The 23,570-nt window shown below is 39.3% G+C and overlaps 1 protein-coding gene across 1 annotated transcript in view; it reads right to left on the bottom strand.

The window, feature by feature from the left end:
- LOC122799790 (F-BAR and double SH3 domains protein 2-like) overlaps positions 1-23,570 on the bottom strand; it is a 1,119,909-nt gene that overhangs the window by 396,160 nt on the left and 700,179 nt on the right. Inside the window, exon 6 of the mRNA XM_044069087.1 lies at positions 16,598-16,693. Within this exon, the coding sequence (XP_043925022.1) occupies positions 16,598-16,693 (96 nt within the window). The remainder of the gene's footprint in view (positions 1-16,597; positions 16,694-23,570) is intronic.

The following is a 23,570-nucleotide window of genomic DNA, read 5'->3' on the forward strand; positions in this document are numbered from 1 at the left end:
AGAGCTTGCAGAATTTGTCTTGCAGAAGACTGTGTTTTTGTTGCCATCAGATTGAAGTAAGTAGTCAGTTGCCTTTGCTTGTCTGGCGTGAGGTAAGCCATTGGGGCAGTTGTATTCAAGCTTGCACCCAGGAATGTTATATTTTGAGAGGGTACTAGTTGTGATTTATTTTAGTTTATTATGTACCCTAGGCATGTTAGAAGCCTTTTCACAAACGCCAGTTGTCGAAGAAGAGTGTCCTTGTTCTCTACTTGAACAAGACAGTTGTCTAAGTAAGGATATATTTGTATACTTCTTTGTCTGCAAAATGCAATTACTGGTGCCAGGCACTTTGTAAAGACCCTGCGCACAGTAGATAAGCCAAAGGGCAGTGCAGAGTATTGGTAATGCATTAAACCAGCCTTGAATCTGAGGTATCTTCTGCACAACTGTCTTACTGGGACATGCAGGTATGCCTCTTTTAGGTGTAAAGTCACCAGCCAGACATTCTTGCCCAGCATGGGCAGAAGTTGCTGCAAAGTCAGCATTTTGAATTTTGGAATGTCCAGGTATGTGTTCAAAATCGATAAATCTAGTATTGGCTGCCAGGCCTTGTCCTTTCTGGGTACCAAGAACAGTCTTGAGTAAAAACCTTGTCCTTTTTCCTGTTCTGGTACCATCTGAATGGCCCCCATATCCATGAGGGACGTAACCTGTTTCTGTGCCTCTGCCCATTGATTTTTTTGGCAGATCTGGGCAACCATTTGCCATTGGCAGAGTGTGGAAATGGAATCTGTATCCCTGTGATACGATGTTTAGTACACTTGTCCTGGGTTATTAACTGCCAATTTTGAGCAAAAAGTGCTAATTTTCCCCCTATGGGTGCTGCCAAAAGATAAGTGCTTGGTGCAGGCAGAGGAAAGTCATTGGGAGTGTTTTCTGTAGGTTTGCGCTTTATCTCCTTCAGATTTGGAGGTGGAAGCACCTCATTGCTTTGACCTGTATGAATCTTGCGCCTGGTATCTGGAACCCTTAGGGCATCTGGATTTGCCCCTTGGAGCTCTGTCTGACACAGGAAAGGACCAATTTTTTGTAGGCCAGTGTCTACTGAATCTTGGTGGCTGCACTTGTAAGAAGTCTTTAACAGTTTGCATACACTTAGCTTAGTCTTCCATTTTTTTTAAAACCTCTTATTTATTTATTTATTTATTTATTGCAGTTGGTTTACCAGGATAGTCCATTGGGCCATAAATAACCCGTTTTCAATGGAGTCCTGGGGAGAAAAGCTCCAAAACAGGCAAAAATATACATGAAACGGTAGCAATATAGGTACAGCAGGTAGTAATGATAGTTATACAAATGAGAAAGGCAAATATTTAAAATAAAATAGTCCAAATACAACAATTAATACAGATTGATAAGGATATACAACAATACTACAGCAAATAAAGCAATTACACAATTCGAGAGGAATCATTCACACTGTGGAAAGGCACAACGTCATACTAAAGGATGTTGCACAGTTGGGGAAGTAAACTAAAAGCTTGTCTAGTCCATTCTATACAATTATATAGAAAGAGTAGAGTAGAAGCAGGAAGAAGCAGGGGAGGTGAGAAGACAGGATTAGTTATGTAGGGTGGGAGCAAGAGCATTCCCAATGTCATGTTAGATGTGAGTGAAGAGATTTTTTGAAGGTAGAGTGGTTAATGGTGGTGCGAATGGATGGTGGTAGGAGTTCCAGTGTCGAGCTAGGCTGAAGGATAGAAGGTTTTGCCTGGGGATGTGTAGGTTTATGCACTTCTAGTAGGTTTTGATTGTTTGACCTTAATACTCTATTGGGTCGGTGCATTTTAAAGGCTGATGAAAGGGATGGACAGAGGGAGGGGTTGAGAATAAGCTTATGGGCTAGAGTTAGTTGGGTGTAGGTTAGTTGATTTGGAAGTTCTAGCCATTGAAGTTTCTGGAGGGAGGAACAATGATGGATGGAGGACTTATGGCTAGTAGCGAATTTTGCGATTTTGTTATAGCAGCAGGAAAGCTGTTTTTTTAAAGAGGACTGAAGATTAGTTAGGAGTGGTGCAATCAGAGAGAAGGGAGGGGATAAGGAAGGAAGTAGAGAGTGATTTTAGTGGCAGGAGTGAGGTAGGGATTCTGTCTGTAAAGCATGCCTAGTTTTTGATGGGTTTTTTTGATATTTAGTTGTAGGTGGGAGTTAAATTTAAGTTGGTTGTCAATTTGGACCCCAAGTAACTTAGTCTGTGACACTATTTCTAGAGGTGAGTTGTTTTGACTAGTGATTGAGAATGTATTCATATCAAAAGGAGTAACTTTAGAAGGAGTAAATATCATTAGTTTGGTCTTGGAAGCATTAAGAGCTAGATGGTTACTTAGCATCCATTGCTCAGTGGTAGAGAAGGCATCTTGAGTTAGTTTTTGAAGTTTAGCAATAGAAGTGGCAGAACAGATGATTGTTGAATCATCTGCATTGATGATGTTTGAGAGTGGGATAGATTTGTGGAAATTGTTTATAAATATATTAAAGAGAAGGGGACCCAGTATGGAGCCTTGTGGAACTCCTGTAGGAGTCCTAAGAAATGAAGAGGTGGCTTTCTTCAATTTTACTGCTTGGTTTCTGTTAGATAGGTAGCTAGAGAACCAGTTCAAGGAGGAGGGAGATAGATTAAGTTCAGAGAGCTTAGCTAAAAGCAGGCTATGTGATATAGTATCAAAGGCTTTAGAGAGGTCAAGAAGTAGAGTAGAAACAAATTGGCCAGAATCTCGAGCTTTATTTACAATTTCAAGGAAGGAGAGGAGGGCTGTCATGGTGCTATGGTTTGGTCTGAATCCATGTTGTGTGGGAGTTATAAGGTGATTATCTAGGAGATATGGAAGGAGTTGAAGTTGGACACATTTTTCTAGGATCTTAGAGATAGGGGACAGGAGAGCTATGGAAATTTGTTATATTGTTATTGTTACCACCTTTGTGTAGAGGTATGATAAAGGCCTGTTTCCAGATTTGAGGTACTGTAGATTCTTGTATGGAACGGTTTATTAAAATGCTAATGGGGTAGGCAAGAGATTCTGCAGCTATACTAAGAAAGTAAGAAGGGATATTATCAGGAGCGTTGGTACATGGCTTCAATTTCTGAAGGAGTTTCTTTATAGTAGATGTAGGTATGGGTTTTAATGAGAATTGGGGGGAGTCAGGAGAGGGGGAATTAGGGGGTGGTAGAGATGAGGAAGAAGTTTGTGTAGAGGAGGAGGTAGAGGATTTAGTAGATTCTGCCTTAATACCAAACAGAGGATTTAGTAGATTCTGCCTTAATACCAAACAGAGAATCATGCTGTAAAGGTACATCTCGCAGTTTACCTTTAACATGATCAGGCAAATTTTGTTCCTTTAACCAGGCATGCCTCCTAGATCCAGTAACTGTGGCCCTGCTGGAGGCCTCTAAGGAATCAAACCCACATTGCAAAGTATGCCTTCCAACTTGTTCAGCTGCATGCAATAATTCCTGCAATTCTTTATTTTTTGCAAATTCTGAAATCAACATCATTTTCTGTTTCAGCAATCCCATTAAATGTTGTTGGTACTTAAGCATATGAAATTGACAATTTAAGGCCCTGATTGCCAAAGTTGCAGATGTATAAACCTTTTTTTCCCCATATGTCCAGTGCCCTTGAATCTCTGTCAGACGGGGTAGGATTTTTTGCTGTCGAGGCCTTAACTCCCTTTGGACCCTGTGAAATAGTTTCAGGATCAGCAGCAGGGTTTCTAAATAAAAATGTATGAGTCAGGAACCCTGTAATATCTGTCAGGTTTACTGGGAGCTGGAGGTAAGGAGTCAGGTGTCAAACTTGACTCGAAAACACATCATCCACAATGTCTAGGACAGGGGGAATGACTAAAGGCCTGTGCTGAGGGGGGGAGAAGAAGGAAATCCCTGAGCCTCTTTTTTGATTCTGAGAAGTCTTGACTCTCCCAGTGAAAATGCTCCCTCAAAGTATGCAATGTTTCTCCAAATTAATAATCCTCAGGAGAAGATGCAGATGGAATAGACTCCTCAGCATCAGAATCCTCATAGGGAGGAATAGATCATTCCTGATCAGAAGAGGAATCAGAAGAAATAGAAACCTGATCTGAAGATTCATAGTCAGTGTCTTGCCTAGGCCTCTTATCTGGAGGGGGATGGGTACCCCTGATCAAGATAATAAGGTCTTCAGCCATTTTGATCATTTGTTTTTTAGGCATAAAGGCCTGTGCACATGACTCATGCATCAGTTTTTTAGTTTTAGAAGTTGCTTTTGTCTTTGGTTTTGCAGCTATTGTCGGTTTGATATACAAATGTTGAGGTCTGAATACACCCTCAGAAGCCGGTGCCTGCTCAGCGGCTCTGGACCCATCTGAGGGAGATGCATCCATCGGTCCAATAGCTTGAGTATCTTGGGTGTCAGTAGAGGCCTGTGACTCAAAGGTAGCGGGTATCAGGGGCTGCGAAAGCACCTCACTGAGCACCGGCGAACTAGCGACTGGCTTAGGAGAAGCTTCATCATCGGTTTTGGATCTCAACTGTCTTTCTCTGTCCTTTTCTTTGCGTTTTTTATGTACTCCGGTAGCTGGATTGCTATCTGACATTTCTGGGTAGTTAAATCTGTTTCCAAAATACTCTGATGCAAAAATATACCGACGCTTAATAGTGCGTTGGTTAAATCTAGCACAAAACCGACAGCCAGGCACATTGTGATCAGGGCCTAGGCAAGGAATACAGTATAAATGGAAATCCTTATGAGGTATTTGCCTCCCACAAGTAATACAATTATTAACTTTTTCTGACATTGGTAAAAAGCATGAAAAAAGTTTGTGTGTGTGTGTGTGTGTGTGTGTGTGTGTGTGTGTGTGTAATGCTCAATTGCTACATGATGGTGGGTAGAGAATAAGGCTTGAACTCTGTACCTTAGGCCCAAGTGGCAAGAGCCAGAATTCCCTACCCACCACTATTTGTAAAAAAAAAAAAAAAAAAAAAAAAAAGCTTTAGTGAAGACTTCAGTTCTGAAACTCAAAGACGAATACTTCAGTAGTTGGCCAACCAGCACTTGCAAAATGCTTCTGCTTTGGGCACTGCGCGGCAAGAAGACTAAAGAAAATGGTGTCGACTGCATGTTTTATACCCCTGATGACCTGACGTCATGGAAGAGGAGACAGCAACCGACGCAGGACCCAATACTTTGGAATTCAGACCGAATGAGGGCAACCTGCCAGCAGATTACCCAAATGTAATGACTGCAACAGTGAAACATGAAGAACATCATCTAGTTCCAGGCAGTTTCAAGGCTCACTCCACATATTATGGTATAGAGTCACTGTTCTGAAATAGTTTGGTTATTTCTTGTTTTTTTTTTTTAGGTCAGGATACTTAACCTTCTGAGCAAGAAGCCCTAAAGATTTCCACTCTGACTGCTGATTTTTCCCTCCTCAGGCTGACAAGTCAGCAGGGTGGCAGTGTAGAAGGGAGCCATGGAACTTACATTTTGACTTTTATATGACTGTATTTTGAAATATTTGTATTGCATTTTGAATTTTGTATTATTGTATTTAATTTTGTTGATGTTTTATCTGTAAACACACATGCTCAATGTATTTTTAATCTTGCTCATACTTTTTGTGGAGCTTTTCCTCCCCAGGCCTGCACTGAAAATGGGTCTCTGACCCAGTGGACTTTCCTGGTCAATATATAAATAAATGCGTGTGTGTGTGTCTATCACATACAGTTCCCTTCAGAAGGTTGAATGGCTGAAATCTCGAAATGCATATGGCCGAAGCCATATGCTCAAATTTCAGAAGTTCGACCTTCTGAAAGGGAGAAAAAAAAAACGTTTCTTCAGGGGGGCAAGCTCTCCAACACCCCCTGCTACTTATTTATACCAACTCCAAGATCACACTACAGAGCAGAAAGGGAAATCTCCCGTTCTGCACGGTATGCTGATCCCCATTCAGATGATCGAGCTTCTGAAATTTCAAGCATATGGTCTCGACCATATGATGCATTTCAAGATTTCAGCCGTTCGACCTTCTGAAGGGGAACCATATATACAGATATATATATAGGTATATATATATATATATATATATATATAGACATATATATATATATATATATATATATATATATATATAGACATATATATAGACATATATATATATATATATATATATATATATATATAGACACACATATATACATATATATATATATATATATATATATATATGGACACATATATATATATATATATATATATATATATATATATATATATATATATTATATATATGAAAAATATATGTGCACAAAACAAAGCATCTTGATATCAAACATATTAGAACACATCCTAAATTCAACAATTTCACAGCATTTACTTTAAATACAGGTTGAATGGATAGAAACTCATTTAGTCCTGGAGTTTTGTGGGCATTCAGCCTAAGCTGCCACAAAAGTTCTTTGTGTTAAAGTCTAATTTGCCATTCCTCTCCTGTAGGGTTTGGCGTGATTTTTATTAAGTGTTCCAAAATTAAATCTGTCAAACTGCATAGAACATACGGAATGTTTATATAATGCATTGTTTTCATTTTTATTTCTTGTCATAGTCATACAAGTGATCGTATATTCTTTTGCATAAACGTCTTTCAGTTTTGCCCACACAGAATGTTGGCAAGTCTAGCACTTTGCTAAGTACACAACTCCCTTAGTTTGACAGTTTCCAGTGTAAAAATGTACCATGGTTCTTGCCCCATTTTCTGAAATCTAAGTTTCTTCTTCAAGAATATGCGAACATTGTTAACAAAAAAACACAATTTGACATACCTCCTATCTGCCTCTCTACACTCTGTATATAATTCTGATCGACTCCTAAAATATTTTTAAAATTTTGTGTAGTTTTATACGCAAATAAAGGTTCCCTTCCCAAAAGATTGAAAATTTCAGGGTCCACCTTAAAATAGTTAATTTATTACTCAATTTGTTTAACTTCTTTAATGCATTTATTATACTCTAAAATCATAGAATATTCAAAATTATTCAGTGAGGAACTATTCTCTAAAACCTGACTTGTCATTTTAGGTAGTCTCTCACCTAACAGCAGGGCAGCTCGTGCTATTGGACTGCAGCTCCCCAGCTGTAAAAATGAAAAATAAAACAAAAACGAAAATAAAATAAAATTAAATTAAACGAGTCCCAAGGAGCATCACAGCATGGAAGAGGAAGGACATGCTTGCTGGATTGTACAGCTCATTGTCGCAGGCTTTTAGCTGCTGTTGCTAGGGACTTTATGGAGGAGCTCGACTGCGATGGATACTTTCTGTTAGCTGCTGCAGATGGATTGACAGGTAGGGAGGTGTGTGTGTGTGTGTGTGTGTGTGTGTGTGTGTGTGTGTGTGTGTGTGTGTGTGTGTGTGTGTGTGTGTGTGTGTGTGTGTAATGCCCAATTGCTACATGCTGGTGGGTAGAGAATAAGGCTTGAACTCTGTACCTTAGGCCCAAGTGGCAAGAGCCTGAATTCCCTACCCACCACTATTTGTAAAAAAAATTTGCAGATTTTTGCCTCATATTTGTTCTGTTCCTCATAAAATCTATGGTTTCTGTATTTTTGTTTCTTGACACAGTCAGTGGTGCACTGGTAGCATTGTTGCCTGAAAGCTACAGGTTCTCTGGTTTGATTCTTGGCTCGGGTGCCTTCTGTGTGGAGTCTGCATGTCCTCCCTGTGTTTGTGTGGGTTTGCTCTGGTGTCCTTCCATCTTATAAAGACGTGTCTGGAGTGTTTCTACCTGGGCCTTTGCTGAAAATTCACTTTTGTTCCAAGTCAGACTTTTCTGGTTAACTAATATTAAATAAAAAATTCAAGCATTTGAATTTCAGACTTCATATTCTTCAGAAAGTACATGGTAACACGAAACATTTTATTCTAGCAATTTTTAAAGTTTATAAGATGGATATTTGAAATTTGTCCCTATTTTTGGGACTGTATTCCCCCATTATTGGCTTCGTTCAGGTTTTTTGTGCTAAGGTTGAGAGCTATGGTGAGAACTGAATATGCTTGGGGGCTGTATTCCCCCCCATTACTGGCTGTGTCTTGTCTACGTGTTTTTTGCTAACAGGTTGAGAGCTATGGTGAGAACTGAATTCACTGAATATGTTTGGGGGCTGTATTCCCCCATTATTGGCTTTGTTCAGGTGTTTTATGCTAAGAGGTTGACAGCTATGGTAAGAACAGAATTCACTAAATGATAGCCATTTAAGTTTCAGTCTTCCTCACTTTCTTAAAACAGATGATTTGGTGTAGTGTTATGTTGCTCTGACTGTTTTGCATAGGGTCCTGGGTTCAATACTTGCCAGTGAAATGTATGGTGGTAGCACAGCATTTTATTCTAGCAACTTTTCAACATTATACAAGCAATGTATAAAATGTGTGCCTGGTTTTTGGGCTTTTGTCCCCCCCCCAATAAATGTTGGCTTTTTCCAGATTTATTGTGCTGCAAAGTTCAGAGATACAGCTGAGTGTCAAGTAGATTTTACAAGAAGCTGAGAGCTGCAGGGGAACAAAAGTTTAGTGCTATTTATGCTGGGTCGGCTTGCATTGTTAACAGCACAACAGGTAGTGTACTTGGTTTTGATGCAGAAGGCTGTGGGGGTTCTACTCCCACAGTAGGTAGATGCATTGCTGATACTGTACTGTGTTGTAAAGGGGGTGGATGCTGCAGTCCTTTTTGGCAAAGATACCTAGTAACTATGAACCTGTTATCAGTTTGCCATCCATTCCCTATTGCAATATTACTAGCTTATCATTTTTTAATGCAACATAAGCAATTTATTCCTCAAGGGCAACAGGCACTCTTTTTGTAGATGAAATAATGAAATATAAAGTTGTTTGCTAGCAGCAACCTCTTTATTAGCTCAAAACAATAAATTTAAAACACCCTCTAACAACTGAACTGTACTGTACTGTACAGGAAATATAATTTAGTACAATCAGGAAGGTGTGTCAAAGAGCACATGTATGTTTCATGTGCAAGGGGCCTATGATTTGAAAACAGCCCAGAGTTAATCTTTATCTGCCACTGGCAAAATGTATTTTCTTTGAATGTGGGTTTCAATGCTGTTTCAATGAATGTGAGTTTCAAGGGCAGAGAAGTTTTCAGGGCTGGTGCTAGTATTTTGGGGCCCCCAGCAAGTTACAAGTTGGGGGCCCTACCCAGGAGAATATAAAAAGTGTGACCATATTGCCATCACGCCTCCTTCCCTATCAAGCTCATGCAGCACCATTTAACAATCACTGTGTAGTGTTATTACATTCAGACCATTAAAAAGACTTGAAATTTCAAGGTACACACTGGCTGGCATTTAGCACCAATGTTACATTATGACAAGCCCCTGTACCACAGTAAGGTAGCCACTCACAATGGTACACACACACACTGATTGGGACTGCGCAGTGGTGCAGCAGTTAAATTTTGTCACCCCCCCCCCAGCAAGAGGTTCTCTGGTTCGATTCTCAGCTGGGGTGCCTTCTGTGCGGAGTCTGCATGTCCTCCCTGCGTTCATGTGGTTTCCTCCCACATTCCAAAAACATGCTTCTGCAGCATTTTTCCCTGGGCCTCTGCTAAAAATAGGCTCTGTCCTAGTTGGACTTTCCCGGTCGACAAATGTTAAATAAATAAAATTTAGTACCGATATATTACAACAAGCTGCTGTACCACAACAAGGTAGCCACACACACACACACACACACACACACACACACACACACACACACACACACACACAAACACACACAAACACACACAAACACACTGACTGGCATTTAGTAGTAATATTGTCACATTATGGCAAGCCTCTGTACAGCATCAAGGTAGCCAGTCCCACAGAGGTGCACAAAGACATCCACACAGTCTCCCTCACACAGGACAGAGACACGAGGCAGACAGTTACACAGACTCGCAGACAGGACACAGACACCCACACATGATGGACAGCACTACAGTAAGACTGAACAATAAGAATTTAAAATACTGGGCTTATGAACTAATAATGATGCTAGAATAAGATTTTGCAGTAGCATGCGGTTGTGTGACCCAACATTTTTGAAGAACAGACCAAAACTAACAAACATCTGGACAGACCCTACCAACCTCCTAACCTCTCAGCATAATTCCAAAGCTGAAAATAACTGCAGAACAAAGGTGTAGTTACAAACATTGCTATGATAAACTTAGAAAGATATTAGAACAACAGGGATTGCATTAGCATTCATTACACTAATCATTACATTCTGCAGAACTCTCATAGTCCCCCCAAAAGTCTCAGCACAATTCTACAGGAGGTACAAACAAAAAAAAAAACAAGACAAGGACGTAACATTAGGGGGTTTAAAACATTGTGGTTATGATCTAATAAAGATGGTAGAATAACAGATTTTTCCAGTAGCAGGCATTGTGTGAATTCACATTTTGATGACTAACAGACCAAAAATACAGGTCAAACATCTAAACATTGTGCAACATTTTCACAGCCCCTACCCCTCTCCTCTAACCTCACAGCTTAACAATTCCAGACAAAGCCCAAAAATAAAGAAAATGCAGAACAAAGGCATAACATCAGGGATAGATTGAAACTTTGCTCTGATCAACTTCGATAGTAGAACAGAGGTTGCACTGGCATGCATTAAGACATCAGTACATTCTGCAGAATTGTCACAGCCCTTACCCCCCAATATCTCAGCACAATAAATCTAGATGAAGTGAAAGTAAAATAAAAATGCAAAGGCATAACATAAAAACAATGTGCTTATCAGCAAATATAGATGCTGGAATAACAGACTATAAAGTAAAATGCATTGCGTTACCCCACATGTTTTAATGAAAATAGATAAATACCAGGTAAACATCTGAATATTGCACAACATTCTCACAGACTGGAACCCCCCCTACCAACCTGTCAACACAATAACTCTAGACAAAGCAAATAATTATCATAGAACAAAGGTGTAGCATCAGGCATAGTTGTAAACATTGCCAGTATACACAAAACATACTAGCAGAACAGGGTTTGCATTAGTATACATTAAAACATCTGTATATACTGTAGCATTCTCACAGCCACTATCCCCCCACTACCAATATTTCAGCACAATTGTACACAAAACAAAAATGCAATACTGAATATTTTTATGCAAGACTAGATAACTACATCAAATTTGGACATTAATTACAAACAAGCCTTCCTTCCTCAGTCTCTTAGCAGAAGAGCTCTGGACAAAGATAAAATAAAACTGTTAAAATCACAGCCCCCCCCCCCCCACACACACACACACACACACAAATCATCTTAGTGTAACAACTCTGCAGGGAAAAAGTTATACAATCCTCTCCCTAGTCCCCCTCCCAGCAAAAAATAAAGTTAAAAATAAACCCAGCAACTTACCTTTTCTGCAGTTGATAGAAGGCTGATACTAATCCTCTGCTTGCTTCTATACATACAGACCAGACCTGTTCAGTCCTTTTAAATTGCCCTCAAATGGATAGTTCTTCAGATCTTTTAGAAATTGCCCTTACAAGGGCAGTTAAAATACAGCTGCTTTGCTGGTCCCAATGTCGTTCCAGCAAAACCTGCATCCTCCATCCATCCTCACAGCATACCTCTCAACATCCTAGTATGAAAAATCTAGACAAACCCAAAATAGGGGTACAAAGGCTTAAAAATAGGGGCACTTTTTAAATATTGCTTATATAAACTTACAAACTTGTTTTCAGACTTTGCTTTAGCATACATTTTTCTGAAGGATATAAAGTCTAAAACGTAAATGTATGTGTCTGCTATTATTTAGTGACTTCATTACTCATTACTGTATAAGAAAACCACAAATTTTATGAAGAACAAACCAAAAATATAAAGCAAAAATCTAGATATTCTTAAAAATCTGGGCAGTTCAGATATGTGCCTAACGTCGACAATCAAAAGAACTGACCCAACAGACCACATATTACGGTAAACCCAATCAGGAAGCTAGAACTTGCTTCTTGATTGCTACAGCCAATCAGGTCCCTTGCTTCACTGAAGCGGACCTGATTGAGAGCAGCTAAAAAGTAAAGCAAGGGACCTGATTGCCTGCAGCCATCAAGGAAGCAAGTTCTTTCAGGGGAAAAAAAAAAGACGGAATCGCATGACAGCGCTGTCGAATGAACGAGGCACCAAGCAAAGAGTGGAAGCAATGTTGAAATCCGCGGCTGCTTCATATGGGGGCCCTCGTATGTGGGGAGATAATCGGGGGCTCCCCATAGCCGCGGGTTTGGCGGGTGCCTAATGCCGGCTATGGAAGTTTTAATGCCAAGTCTGTTTTCATTGTGAGACTGCATTGTTTGTTTAGCAGATGTCGTAGTGTTTGTGCTGTAAAATGCAAAATAAAACTTTCAAATGAAGTCCAAATCATCATAGAAGTAAAGCAGTATGCACATTAGTGTTTATGGTAAATGGAGTGAAATAGCCAAGTAATGGTTCATTGGAATGGCTGCGGGGGGGAGGCTCCATTCGACCATGATTTTGTGAGGGGGAAGGGTGGCAAACTCAAAGGCAGTCCCTGCTGAACTATACCTCCCAACTGTCCAGATTTTCACAGAATGAATAGATTTTTGCTTCTTATTTTTTGTTTGTTCCTCATAAAATTTGTGGTTTTCTGGCAAATCATTAAGTCACTAAATAATGACAGACACTGAGTTTCAGACTTCATAACCTTCAGAAAAATGCATGCTAAAGTAAGACCTGTTATTCTATCAACTGTCTCAGTTTATACAAGAGCAATTTTTAGTATTGATTATATGTTCCCCCAATATATTTGGCCTTGTCCAGATTTATCGCATTAACAGGTTGAGAGGTACATGCAAATAAATTGTTTTACAGAATTAAGCATAGCCAAATCTCTCAACTGTCCCCGATTTTGGCTCAAAATGTTGCTCTTCCCCTAATAATCCCTCCACAAAATAGCAATTTTGGAAGAAAACGTGGAGGATTTGCAATTAAGAAATAACTAATAATAAGAGTTATAGATTACTTTTATTTCAGAAATGCATGTAGATTCTTTTATTTTGTCGGCTGCTCAAATTAGCAGTACTAATATTAAAAAAATGTCCCTTCTTTGACAGGTTCCCAGCTGTATTGTGTGGCTAGTTTATATTTTTGCATCACATTTTTGGTCCATTTTTCATAAAATTGTGTGTTTTTTGGCAAATTAGTGGCAAATCATTAAAGACTGAAGTTAGAAAATAATGACAGACATTTGAGTTTCAGATTTCATACCCTTCAGAAAATTCATACTAATGCAATACCTACTATTCTATTATCTTTCTAAGTTTATAAGAGCAATATTTAAAAATTGTCCTTATTTTTGGGCCTCTGTCCCACTTCTATGTATGGCTTTGTCCAGATTTCTTGCTCTGAGGTTGAGAGGTATGACAAATGTGTCAGGGTCATCACAGTCAGCCAGAGACATTTCAAATTGTGACATACTTGCTGCACCCCATTCCCCTATGTAGTGACTCTGGATGTGTCCAAGCAAGGCAAGAGTAGTTATGCAGTGTAAATGTGCAGAGTATCCCCCATCCAAGGTAGACACAAGTACTCCAGTGGCTTTTCATCTGTCCTTAATTTTGCAGAATGGTCTGGTTTCTGTCATATTTTCGTACTGTTGATTTATGCTCATTATTACTCAGAAAGTGCCTGTTGCTCAGTGTTTAAATAGCAATGCTTTAATGACCATCAGGTAAGCTTGTCTGAGATCGTAAGATGCAAGTAAGCTTTAATAAGCATACTGTTAAAGAATTGCCAACATTGAAAGCATTTCTGTCGTTGCCATGGAGAGAATACTTACATAACTAGATAATGCATAAGCCTTGGGTATTGAAATGCACCAGTATTTGCAATAAAGGACAGGATTATATTATTTTAAGAAGCTCATTACACTTTTTGGAGACTTCCATTCATCTCTTCAGGCTTTACCCGTAAACTAAACAGAATGCCAATCTATCATGTGTGGTCCATAACCTGTGCAGTAATCCTTTAAGCAATGTATCTTGTTTCTTGTTTGCTTTTCATTTTTTACTTTGATCATGTTTTCCCCATGAAACAAGCAGATAGTTGTCAGGCAGCAGGTCTTTTTTGGATAAGAAACATTTTTACAAGTGGTGGTATCATAGAGATTGCTACTTTCAGCATGTTACTTGGTACTTTAATAAAGCTGAATATAAATTATAATTAGAACTGCAGTGCAAGGAGAAGTGGTTTGAGTTGACTGCTGCTTGTTTTTCTTATACTTGATTTTGACTGGCATTCCAGTAATGTATTTAAAAAGTAATTTATTTTTTCATGCCTCACAACCTGTTTGTTTCCATCTAGATATTAAGTAAGCTGTCATGCAGCCAATGCATTGAAATATTTTTTTCCTCTACACTTAATTTTGTCTTGATTGGACTCTCATAATGACGGTTTGGCACCCAAAGCAGCGTATTTAATTAAAGTTAGTTTTTGTGGTTATGAGCATAGCTCCTCCCTTTTCTAGTTGGCCGCACCCCTACTCATTGATCCCCACCCATTCAGCTGTCCCCTGCAGCTCCCCTTTGATTTGAAGTCACCAGCTGCCACTGCCTAATAGGGGTTTATATCCCCCCCCCCCCATTCAGATAATACCTCCCCCAGTACATTGTGAACCAAATCTTCTGGATAACCCCTAGAAATAAACATACTGGAAACAACCTCTAGTTCCTTAGATGAATCTTCTTTGTCACCCTGATACATTACCCATTCACTAAACTCTTCTTCTAGGAAAATGGGTGGCAAATTTAAAAGTAGGTACTGCTGAAGGTAGGTTTCCTAAAAATCTTGAACTTAAAACCATTATCAGGCAAAATAATCAAAGTGTCTGGAAAATTAATACTGGTCCTATCGAAGTGTGACGGAAATGTTAAGAACTGGGTGGTATTATTTAAGTAATTCATAAATTCATCAAATTAATAATAAAGGACCATCCCATAAAATAAAAATATCATCCAAGAACCTAAGGTACAAGTTAATACACTTAAAAAAATCACTATCAAACACACATCTTTCCAAATGTAACACCACTAAATTTGCGTAAACTAGGGCACAGGCAGCAACCATGGTCACACCTATGATTTGTTTAAACAACTCACCTTCCAAAAATATGAAATTATTAAGAACAAGTGAAGACAATTCCAGTATAAAATTTAATTTGTCATTGGGCAAAACCTTAAAATCTACCAAACTGTTTTGAAACATTTCTAATCAGTCTTCATTTCGAATGACAGAAAACAAATCCATAACATCAGTTGTTAATACCATACTGTCCTTCCACAAATTGTTTAATTGATTGAAAGAAGTTTATGCAAAAGAATATACACGCATGTGTATGACATAAGGAATAGAATGATAATGCATTACACAGACACTCCTTAAGTTGTACGCATTTACGGTGTGTTCTAATGTGTTTAATATCAACATGCTTTGTTTTGTGCGCATAAGTTTTCATATGTATTATATATGTGTGTGTGTGTGTGTATATATATATATATATATATATATATATATATATGCACACACACACACGTATAATTTTTTTACAACTATTATACTATCAATGCAGCTTTTTATATAACTAATTTGTTTCTTTATACATCTCTCATTTTATTTTTTGCTTGTAATTGGTATGATTCTTTAAGACTTTATTGGATGAATCATGTGATTTGGCAGTCTTAATTGTTTTTAACTTGTTCTATTTTAGTATAAAATGAATGGACGGGATGGTACTTTTTGATTCTGATGAAGTCCTATTACAGAACAAAAGCACTCAATAAATGTTTTTATGTGATGCAAGTTTGTCTGGTGACCATCTTTTTTCCAACTGTTAAATATTCCACTGTTTTACTGTAACTGTACATGTGCTGCTATTTAGTACTAATAATTTTATAAAACTGAATGTGTATTCTTTGTGTTCTTTGAGCTTGCGTAGGGGGCTGAAAAGGGTCAGTAGATTAGCCCACCTTTCTGGTCAACAAATTTAAATAAACACATTTGGAATATGCAGTATGAAATTCTTTGAGACAATACTGCAGTTAGTATACTGACAAACGTTGAACTTTGCTGCTACCCACCAAGACTATACCCTCTGTAATTAGCACAGATCACTATGCAACCATCTTTAACTTAAGAACAGAATCAAATTAAGTTATACATTTTTCTTCCTGCACATTATCAGTGGCAATATTGATGTAATAAGCAAAGTATTTAAGAAAAACAGACTTGGGTACTGTATTAAATGACCAAAAGAAAAAATGCAAAGTACTATGAATAAATAAATATATTAAAAGCATTTGCATTTAACAGGGTAGCTACACAGGAATTAAAACCTTAATTAAGAGGGAACATTGGAAATAAATTATCCCTTATTTCTGCACAACATAAAGGATTATTCAAAAATAAATGGTAAACAGTGTCAACAAAGTTATAAATTACAGCAAAAATTAATAAGGTAACAAAGTACAGAATCCAAAAAAATTACCTGATCTGTGCCAGATGGTTCAAACCGAAAGGCAGGAGACGTGATGAGAACTGGATTTTCCTTTAAGAACAGTTGAAGGTTATAGTCTCTAGAAATCTGCAACAAAGACACAGCAGATTGTGAGTTACCTGTAGTGGTGAAGGGGATCCTTGTTCAAAGATGCAATATTAGAGGTGGCAACTATTTCATTAGTATAGTACATGTCTCCAGTGCCAATCACGAGCAGACAGGTGATCCGCTGTGGCGACCCCTAACTGGGAAAAGCCGAAAGAAGAAGAAGAGTACATGTGTTAACCTGTATCAGTATACAAAAGCAAACTGATCAACCCACAATGACCAGAATGTAGGTCTGTTGAGTAAAATATAACAAGTTCCAACAGGCTAATAAACTCAGAACAAATAAGTTTTGTGTGCATATCTGGAATTCACTGCTAGACTTGAACAAACCAACCACTACTCTCCAGTAGCCAAGGTGTTGCCACTGTTTGTACACTCCTCAAAGCATCACAAAATATATGATGCAAGCTCCACTAAGTAGGGAAAAAAAAACTCTGAGTGGCATATACTAACATTGTTTCCCTGAATACATTTGGAAGTAGAAGGCAAGCATTCTGCTGACAGGCTTACAGCTTTCAAAATAAAGTCATTCTAAGTCATGCTTTTCATGTGAGTTTGCCCTGGGCAGTTTTCCTTTTAGTGGACCTTATCCCCACTACAAAGTACAACTCTACAGTGGTAACAAGAGAAGATAAAGCATGGTTTGCTCCAGCTATGTGACTGACATATGTGTCAGTGTCTAACGGATCTAATCTTTCTTACTGATGACACAAGAAACAGCGAGCTCCTCAGGGTTTAAAAACCTCTGAGCAGAAGATGGAAGTCAGTTATTTACTTGTCCAGCCAAAGTCCCTATAAAAAACTGGGTCTATATTATGTTGCTGAAATGGCAAAACACCGAATGCCATTTCAGCAACACAAACAGTGAAAAACCACTAATGCAAACAGCCAGGTCACAGATTTTTTTTTCCTAGGGGGAAAAAAATTGGTAGACCAACCAGACACGACACACCATCTAAAACATTACAAAGTGGGGGGGCTTCGTCCCCCACCCCCATGCTCTCCGGTGTGGGCGCTGTGCCCCCATGCCCCCTAACTAAATATACCAATTCTGAGATCATACTACAGTGGGGTAAAGGGCAATTTCACAGCGACGGTCAAGTGATTTTTTTCCATAGGAAAAAAATGAGTGACCTGGCCGTTTGCATTAGCGGTATTTTGCTGTTTATGTGTCGCTGAAACGGCATTGTTTTCCCATTTCAGCAACATAAGAGAGACCCAAATAACCATAAATATTGCTCACTATTATCCACAATTGAGACTAACCAATCAGTCTTACTTTCCAGTGAATCACCTGTGTAACCAACCTATGTTAAACATGACTGTGTGAGACCATGCAAAACCTTACAGAGGAATGATTTCTACATTTTGCAGTCTGCATCCTAGCTACTAATGTGCTCAGACAGATTCTACTTGCTTGCAGACCTCATTAATTTTACATGACTAATTATCTGCGGTGCTGAAAGTTCTTCAGCTCATCTAGGATCACATTTTTCTACTGTGGTTAAGCTTGCAAATAAATGTCAGTTTAACAGGGGGTTAAATACCTGAAATGTCAGATGTAGCTGTGGTACTGCTCTAGAAATCTGGTATAGGAGTCACCTTCTGGTCCTCATTTCCTTATCAACCAACTATCCTCTCCTATTCTCCATTTCCTTGCACTTTCTTTCACCAGGCATGGCACGACATAATGCAGGCCAGATCACATGACAGTTCCATGTAGTTGCATATAGTATAGTGACTATTTATGCCTTACCAGTACCCACCCTTAATGCATACACCCACCCTTGAAGAGAGCTAGGACAGTCAAGCCTGAGGGAAATTTGTGAATACCCATCCAATCACCTAGGTCCCATTCGAATGATGATACTGTATCATAGTGGTTACTTTGCAGAGCCAATATCTTCTAGAGGTGAGGGGAACATCATGTCATAAATAAAAAAATGGTGGCAACAGAGAAGTTTATCTGCTAGTGAAAGTTTAGATCCCTTATAGGTTCATAGGTTAGTACTAGGCTAACTGCCCTTGCGAGCCATTTTAAGCCTAGCCAGTTATCCCCTGTGAGATTCAAACCCTGTACCTTGTACCTTGTGTTTACACCTTAACCCAACCAGCCACCCTTGGTCTGGTATTTCATGGGACTATTTGACTAGTGGAGATATAAGATGCTTAGGGGTCTCAGGCCAGAGATCTTCTTAGATAGGAACTTTGTGGTCTTTCTAGATATTTATGCACTGTAAGGTACATCCTAAAGGAGCACTGTATTCAATAACTGGCCTAACCAATGCTGAATATAAGGGGATAAAGATCTCTCTAGATTTGGATGATATTTCCTTGGCAATTAACTGTGCTAAGAAGGTTCATAGCTTCATAGGTTAGACTACTGATCTGTGAAGATTTTAAGAAGCTTAGCCGTACAGTCCCATAGCAGTTGTTTTGTCCCTTGTGTTTTGTGCATGAGTAATCAAGAGGCAGACAGAGCAAACAGATGTTACCCCCATCTATGAGGGGAACAAGTGCTAAACTGGGGGTGAATTTACAGTTTCCCATCCATCCATCCAGATTACATTCTAGCAGAGTAAGAGGAGTACTTCAGTTCATGTGGAAGATGGTTCTGCAGAAGCAGTATTCTCTGTGACAAATACCTAACCCTCCAACATGTTCTATATCTATGTTGCAAAGAGAGATCCCCTGACTGGGTGCTCAAGCTACTACTGGGCTTGTGAATGTATAAGAGGTTAGAAAGGACAGGGTCTTTTGATGCTCTATATGCAAGGCAGAGATCTTCACTTAGCAGAAGAGGGACAAGCCTTTGTGACATTCTGCATAGTTTTTATAATTTAGGCACTTGATGTTTTCAGTGAGAAAGTGCTGTGGCCTTTTCAGTTACTACAGGTCCTTGGACTGGCACATATGAAAAAGGGCATTATAGCCACAGTCTTAATGACAGCCTAGTATAACGGAGTGATTACATCCTTGAGTCTGAATGCCATACCTTCACATATATAGGAGTTCCTTACAATAGCGGATACATGGTGATCAAAGGACAGGTCGTTATCTACATAGGTTCCCTAACTCTGACTACAAAATCAACTTTAACGGCTTGTTACCAATGTGATAGTTACAAGGGCAGTCATGCTTGCCAAGGGATACTATTATTCATTTCTTGGCATTCAGTTTTAGCCCATGGTTTTGATACCATCCATTTATTTGGAAAATAGCCTTCTTGGAGGATCCTAGTGTCCTTTGGGGAGTTAGTGATGGTACCAAGTCTATAGCCATCTGCAGACTTGATGATACATAAACTCTTAACATTTGTCTTAACCTTTGAGAAGTAACTGACAAAGAGGAGTGGTGCAAGAACTGGACTCTGGGGTATACCACATTTTTTGGATGCTGTACAGTCTCTCACCCTAACTTTCTGGGTTCTATTTGTGAGCCAGTTAGATATCCAATAAGTTACACTGGGATTTGCATTCAGCTGAGAGAGTTTATCTGATACCCGAGTGGGAAATGGTGTCAAATGCTTTTGTGTGGTCTACATACATTGTGGACACCACTTTGCCCTCACCCATTGCTTCCGCATCCTTCTTGAAGAAGTTGACCAGGTTAAGTAGGCAGGATCTGCCCTTGATGAATCTGAACGGACTTGGGTCGAGAGTTTGTAGTTTAACTATGTCATTTATTATTCTATAATAATCCTTTAAACAGCCTTACAGATGAGTTTGGTGAAGCTAATTGGTCTATTATTATCCAGAGCCATTGGCTACCCACCTTTGTGCAAGGGGATGACAGTCGCTGTCCTTCATTTATCCAGCAGACTTGCAGACTGAAAATGAACATAAGGAGGTGGTCTGATAAGTCTTGTTTCAGGATGCTCAGTATGCATCCCAAAGTAGTATTCTTGGTCTTGGGCAGTGACTTGAATAGAAAATTCAGGGGGGCACAGATACAGGTATGTGATTTGGCAATATTGGAGGAAATAGGGGTACAGTTTAAGCTAAATTTGTCTACCAGTATATTGGCTATGCCCTTTGGGTCAGAGTATGCAACATGATTTACTAGCAGCTCTATGGAGTGCTGGGTATTGTTACTGAGGTTTTTAAAAGAGTTAAAGAAGACTTTGTAGTTATTCTTCTCCTAAATGGCTATTTATATCTCATATCAGGATATGGTTAATTTGATCAGGGTCTAGCGTTCCCTGTTAAGTTTAGCAAAAGTGTTTTAGCATCATGAGGGTTAAAGCTTATTTTTGCACAGAATGAATTTTTTTTCTTTCATTATAATTTTCTTTGTATTGAATTTTCTTTCATTATTTCATCATTAACTGGGAAAACTACTCAAGTACCAACTCTTTTGCTCAACGTTTTCTGGAATTCATAAATTCCAACGCCTTGGATTAACTTATCCACACCCCCACCAGGGGCAGCAATATCCTAGACCTGGGCATTACCAACCGGTACTCCACACCAAAGGTCAACTCCTCATTGGTCAGATCCGACCACAAACAAATCACTCTAGACATCCACATCCAGTCCCCACCACCCCATTAGGGAAACTACCATAAAAAATTTCTCCAAAGCCAACTTCACGCTTCTTAAGACAGAAGTGGCAAACTTCACGACACAATATTACTTTATTGCCTTTTTATTTTTTGAACACTGTGGTTTGTTTTCTTTACCGTGTGTTTTACTTGCATTCTGCTTTAACTGCATATTAAAACTTCAAAAGAGACCACAGCTCTGTCTCTTCTGAGTCAGGCAGAATTTTTTTCCCACCCAGTTACAGTTGTCTTCTTAAAAACCACTGTCTTTCTAGTTGCCTGCATCTTATGTTAATTTGACCATATATCTCACTTCCTCTCTGCTTTCACTGGCTTGTGAGAGTAATCACAAAATTATCATTTTTGAAATCACTCCCCTTCAACTATTTAAATTTATTGGCCATCCTACTGTATTCCATAGTACCACAATACAAAAGTGACCACCCCTTTCAATCCATCTTGGTGTTTTAAAAATAGTAACTCTCCACTAAACCTTAACTTTTTAAAAAGGTAAAACTTAAGTTACCTACTTTCACATCTAACTTCTCTAGTTCACACTGCAGTGTGCATTTTTTTTTCATCTTACCTTTAAGCATCCCTGTGACTAGCACTTGCTCTAATACCTGCTGGAAAGCACTAGGAAGCCTTAAACTGATACAAGCACTCAACTCTCCTTGTTAATAAGGAGAAATTAATTGTAGGCACTAAACAGCCTATAATTGCAAAGTACCTTGATAAGGTAAGGGAAAACAGCTCCTGTACTTTACAAAAAAAAAAAAAGCACCAAACCAGGCATGTCCAAGGGTCAGCTTCTGGTGATTTCTCCTGTCCACCTGGTGAATCTGGGCATACTGAGGCAATGCAGCAATTGCCTCATGTACACAGACAACCCTCTCCTCCTACCACCCAACATTACAACCTGTGAGAGATGCACTTACATACCCAAACTGGAAGCAAATCTCTCTCCACCCAAGATTGTGCTAGACAGTCAAGAGGAGAAGGTTAACACCCACACTACAACTCAAGCAACACATAAGCCCTTCTAAACCCACACTACCAATACCCACATATAGCAACACTAACTCCACATATGTAGAGGCCCTTAACTGTAACCTGCCCAAGCAACAAGGACCTCTTAAGCTGAAACGCAAACAAACACCAATCACAACCAAAGTGTCACATAGCTCACAACACCAGTGTGCCACCCAGCAACAGCCCCTAAGCCAAGACAATGTACCTAACACTTTAGTCATAGGTGACTCTATAGTCTGGCACACTGATGTCCCACTCACCAGGTTGAACAAGGAGAAAATTACAGTCAGCTGCCTGTCGGGTGCCAGGATCCGCCACATAATGCATGCACTCAAGTCACTCCACAACAAGTACAAATATGTCTCTGTCATTGTCCATGTTGGAGTGAATAACTTGAGACGTACCTCCCTGGACTACATGAAAAGAGACATGGAAGAGCTCTCGGATCATGTGGCCCAGGCAAGTATGACCCTAGCCTTGAGTAGCATCCTGCCTTCGCCCAGAATGATAACACAATATAAGGACAAAATGATTGGCTTCAACAATTGGCTAAGTTTCTGGTGTCATTCAAAGGGGATCCAGTATCTGTCTGCCTGGGATGATATGATAGACAGACCACGATGCTTTGCCAGAGATGGTCTGCACCTGCTGCCCCTGGGATTCAGGTTACTGACTAAGACTCTTGCCACCCCTATAGTGCCTTTTTTAGGCAAAGTTCAAAGGACAAAACCACAACCATAACAGGTACAAGCATGCAAAATCTGAAGGTAATGCTACTCAATGCTAGAAGTCTAAACCTCAAAATGCACTCTCTCGAGGCACTCCTAAAAATGGAGAACATCAATATCTGTGCAGTAACTGAGACCTGGTTTAAGGCTCCAGAGAGCACTCCTGCAATACCAGGCTACAACACTTACCACACTTTTCAGCCACCAAACCAGGACCGAAACACTAAAGGTGGAGGGGTGTCCATATTCACCAAGGATATTCCCACCACCAGGCTAGTTGCCCAACACAATGTGTCTGAAATTCTCCAGGTGCAACTAACACTAGGTAAGACTGCAATCCAAATTGTAGCTTGCTACAGATCCCCCACCATGCCTCAAGATTCTCACTACACCTTTCTAAACATACTGGAAAATATTAAGATAGAACCAAACACCCTAATACTGGGTGATTTTATCTGCTCTGCCATTAACTGGGAAACTACTCATGTACCAACACCTTTGCCCAACGGTTCTGGGAATTCATAAATTCCAACACCCTGGATCAACTAATCCA

This window comes from Protopterus annectens, chromosome 4.part0, assembly GCF_019279795.1.
Source record: "Protopterus annectens isolate FY-2018-M chromosome 4.part0, PAN1.0, whole genome shotgun sequence".
Classification (NCBI taxonomy): domain Eukaryota; kingdom Metazoa; phylum Chordata; order Ceratodontiformes; family Protopteridae; genus Protopterus; species Protopterus annectens.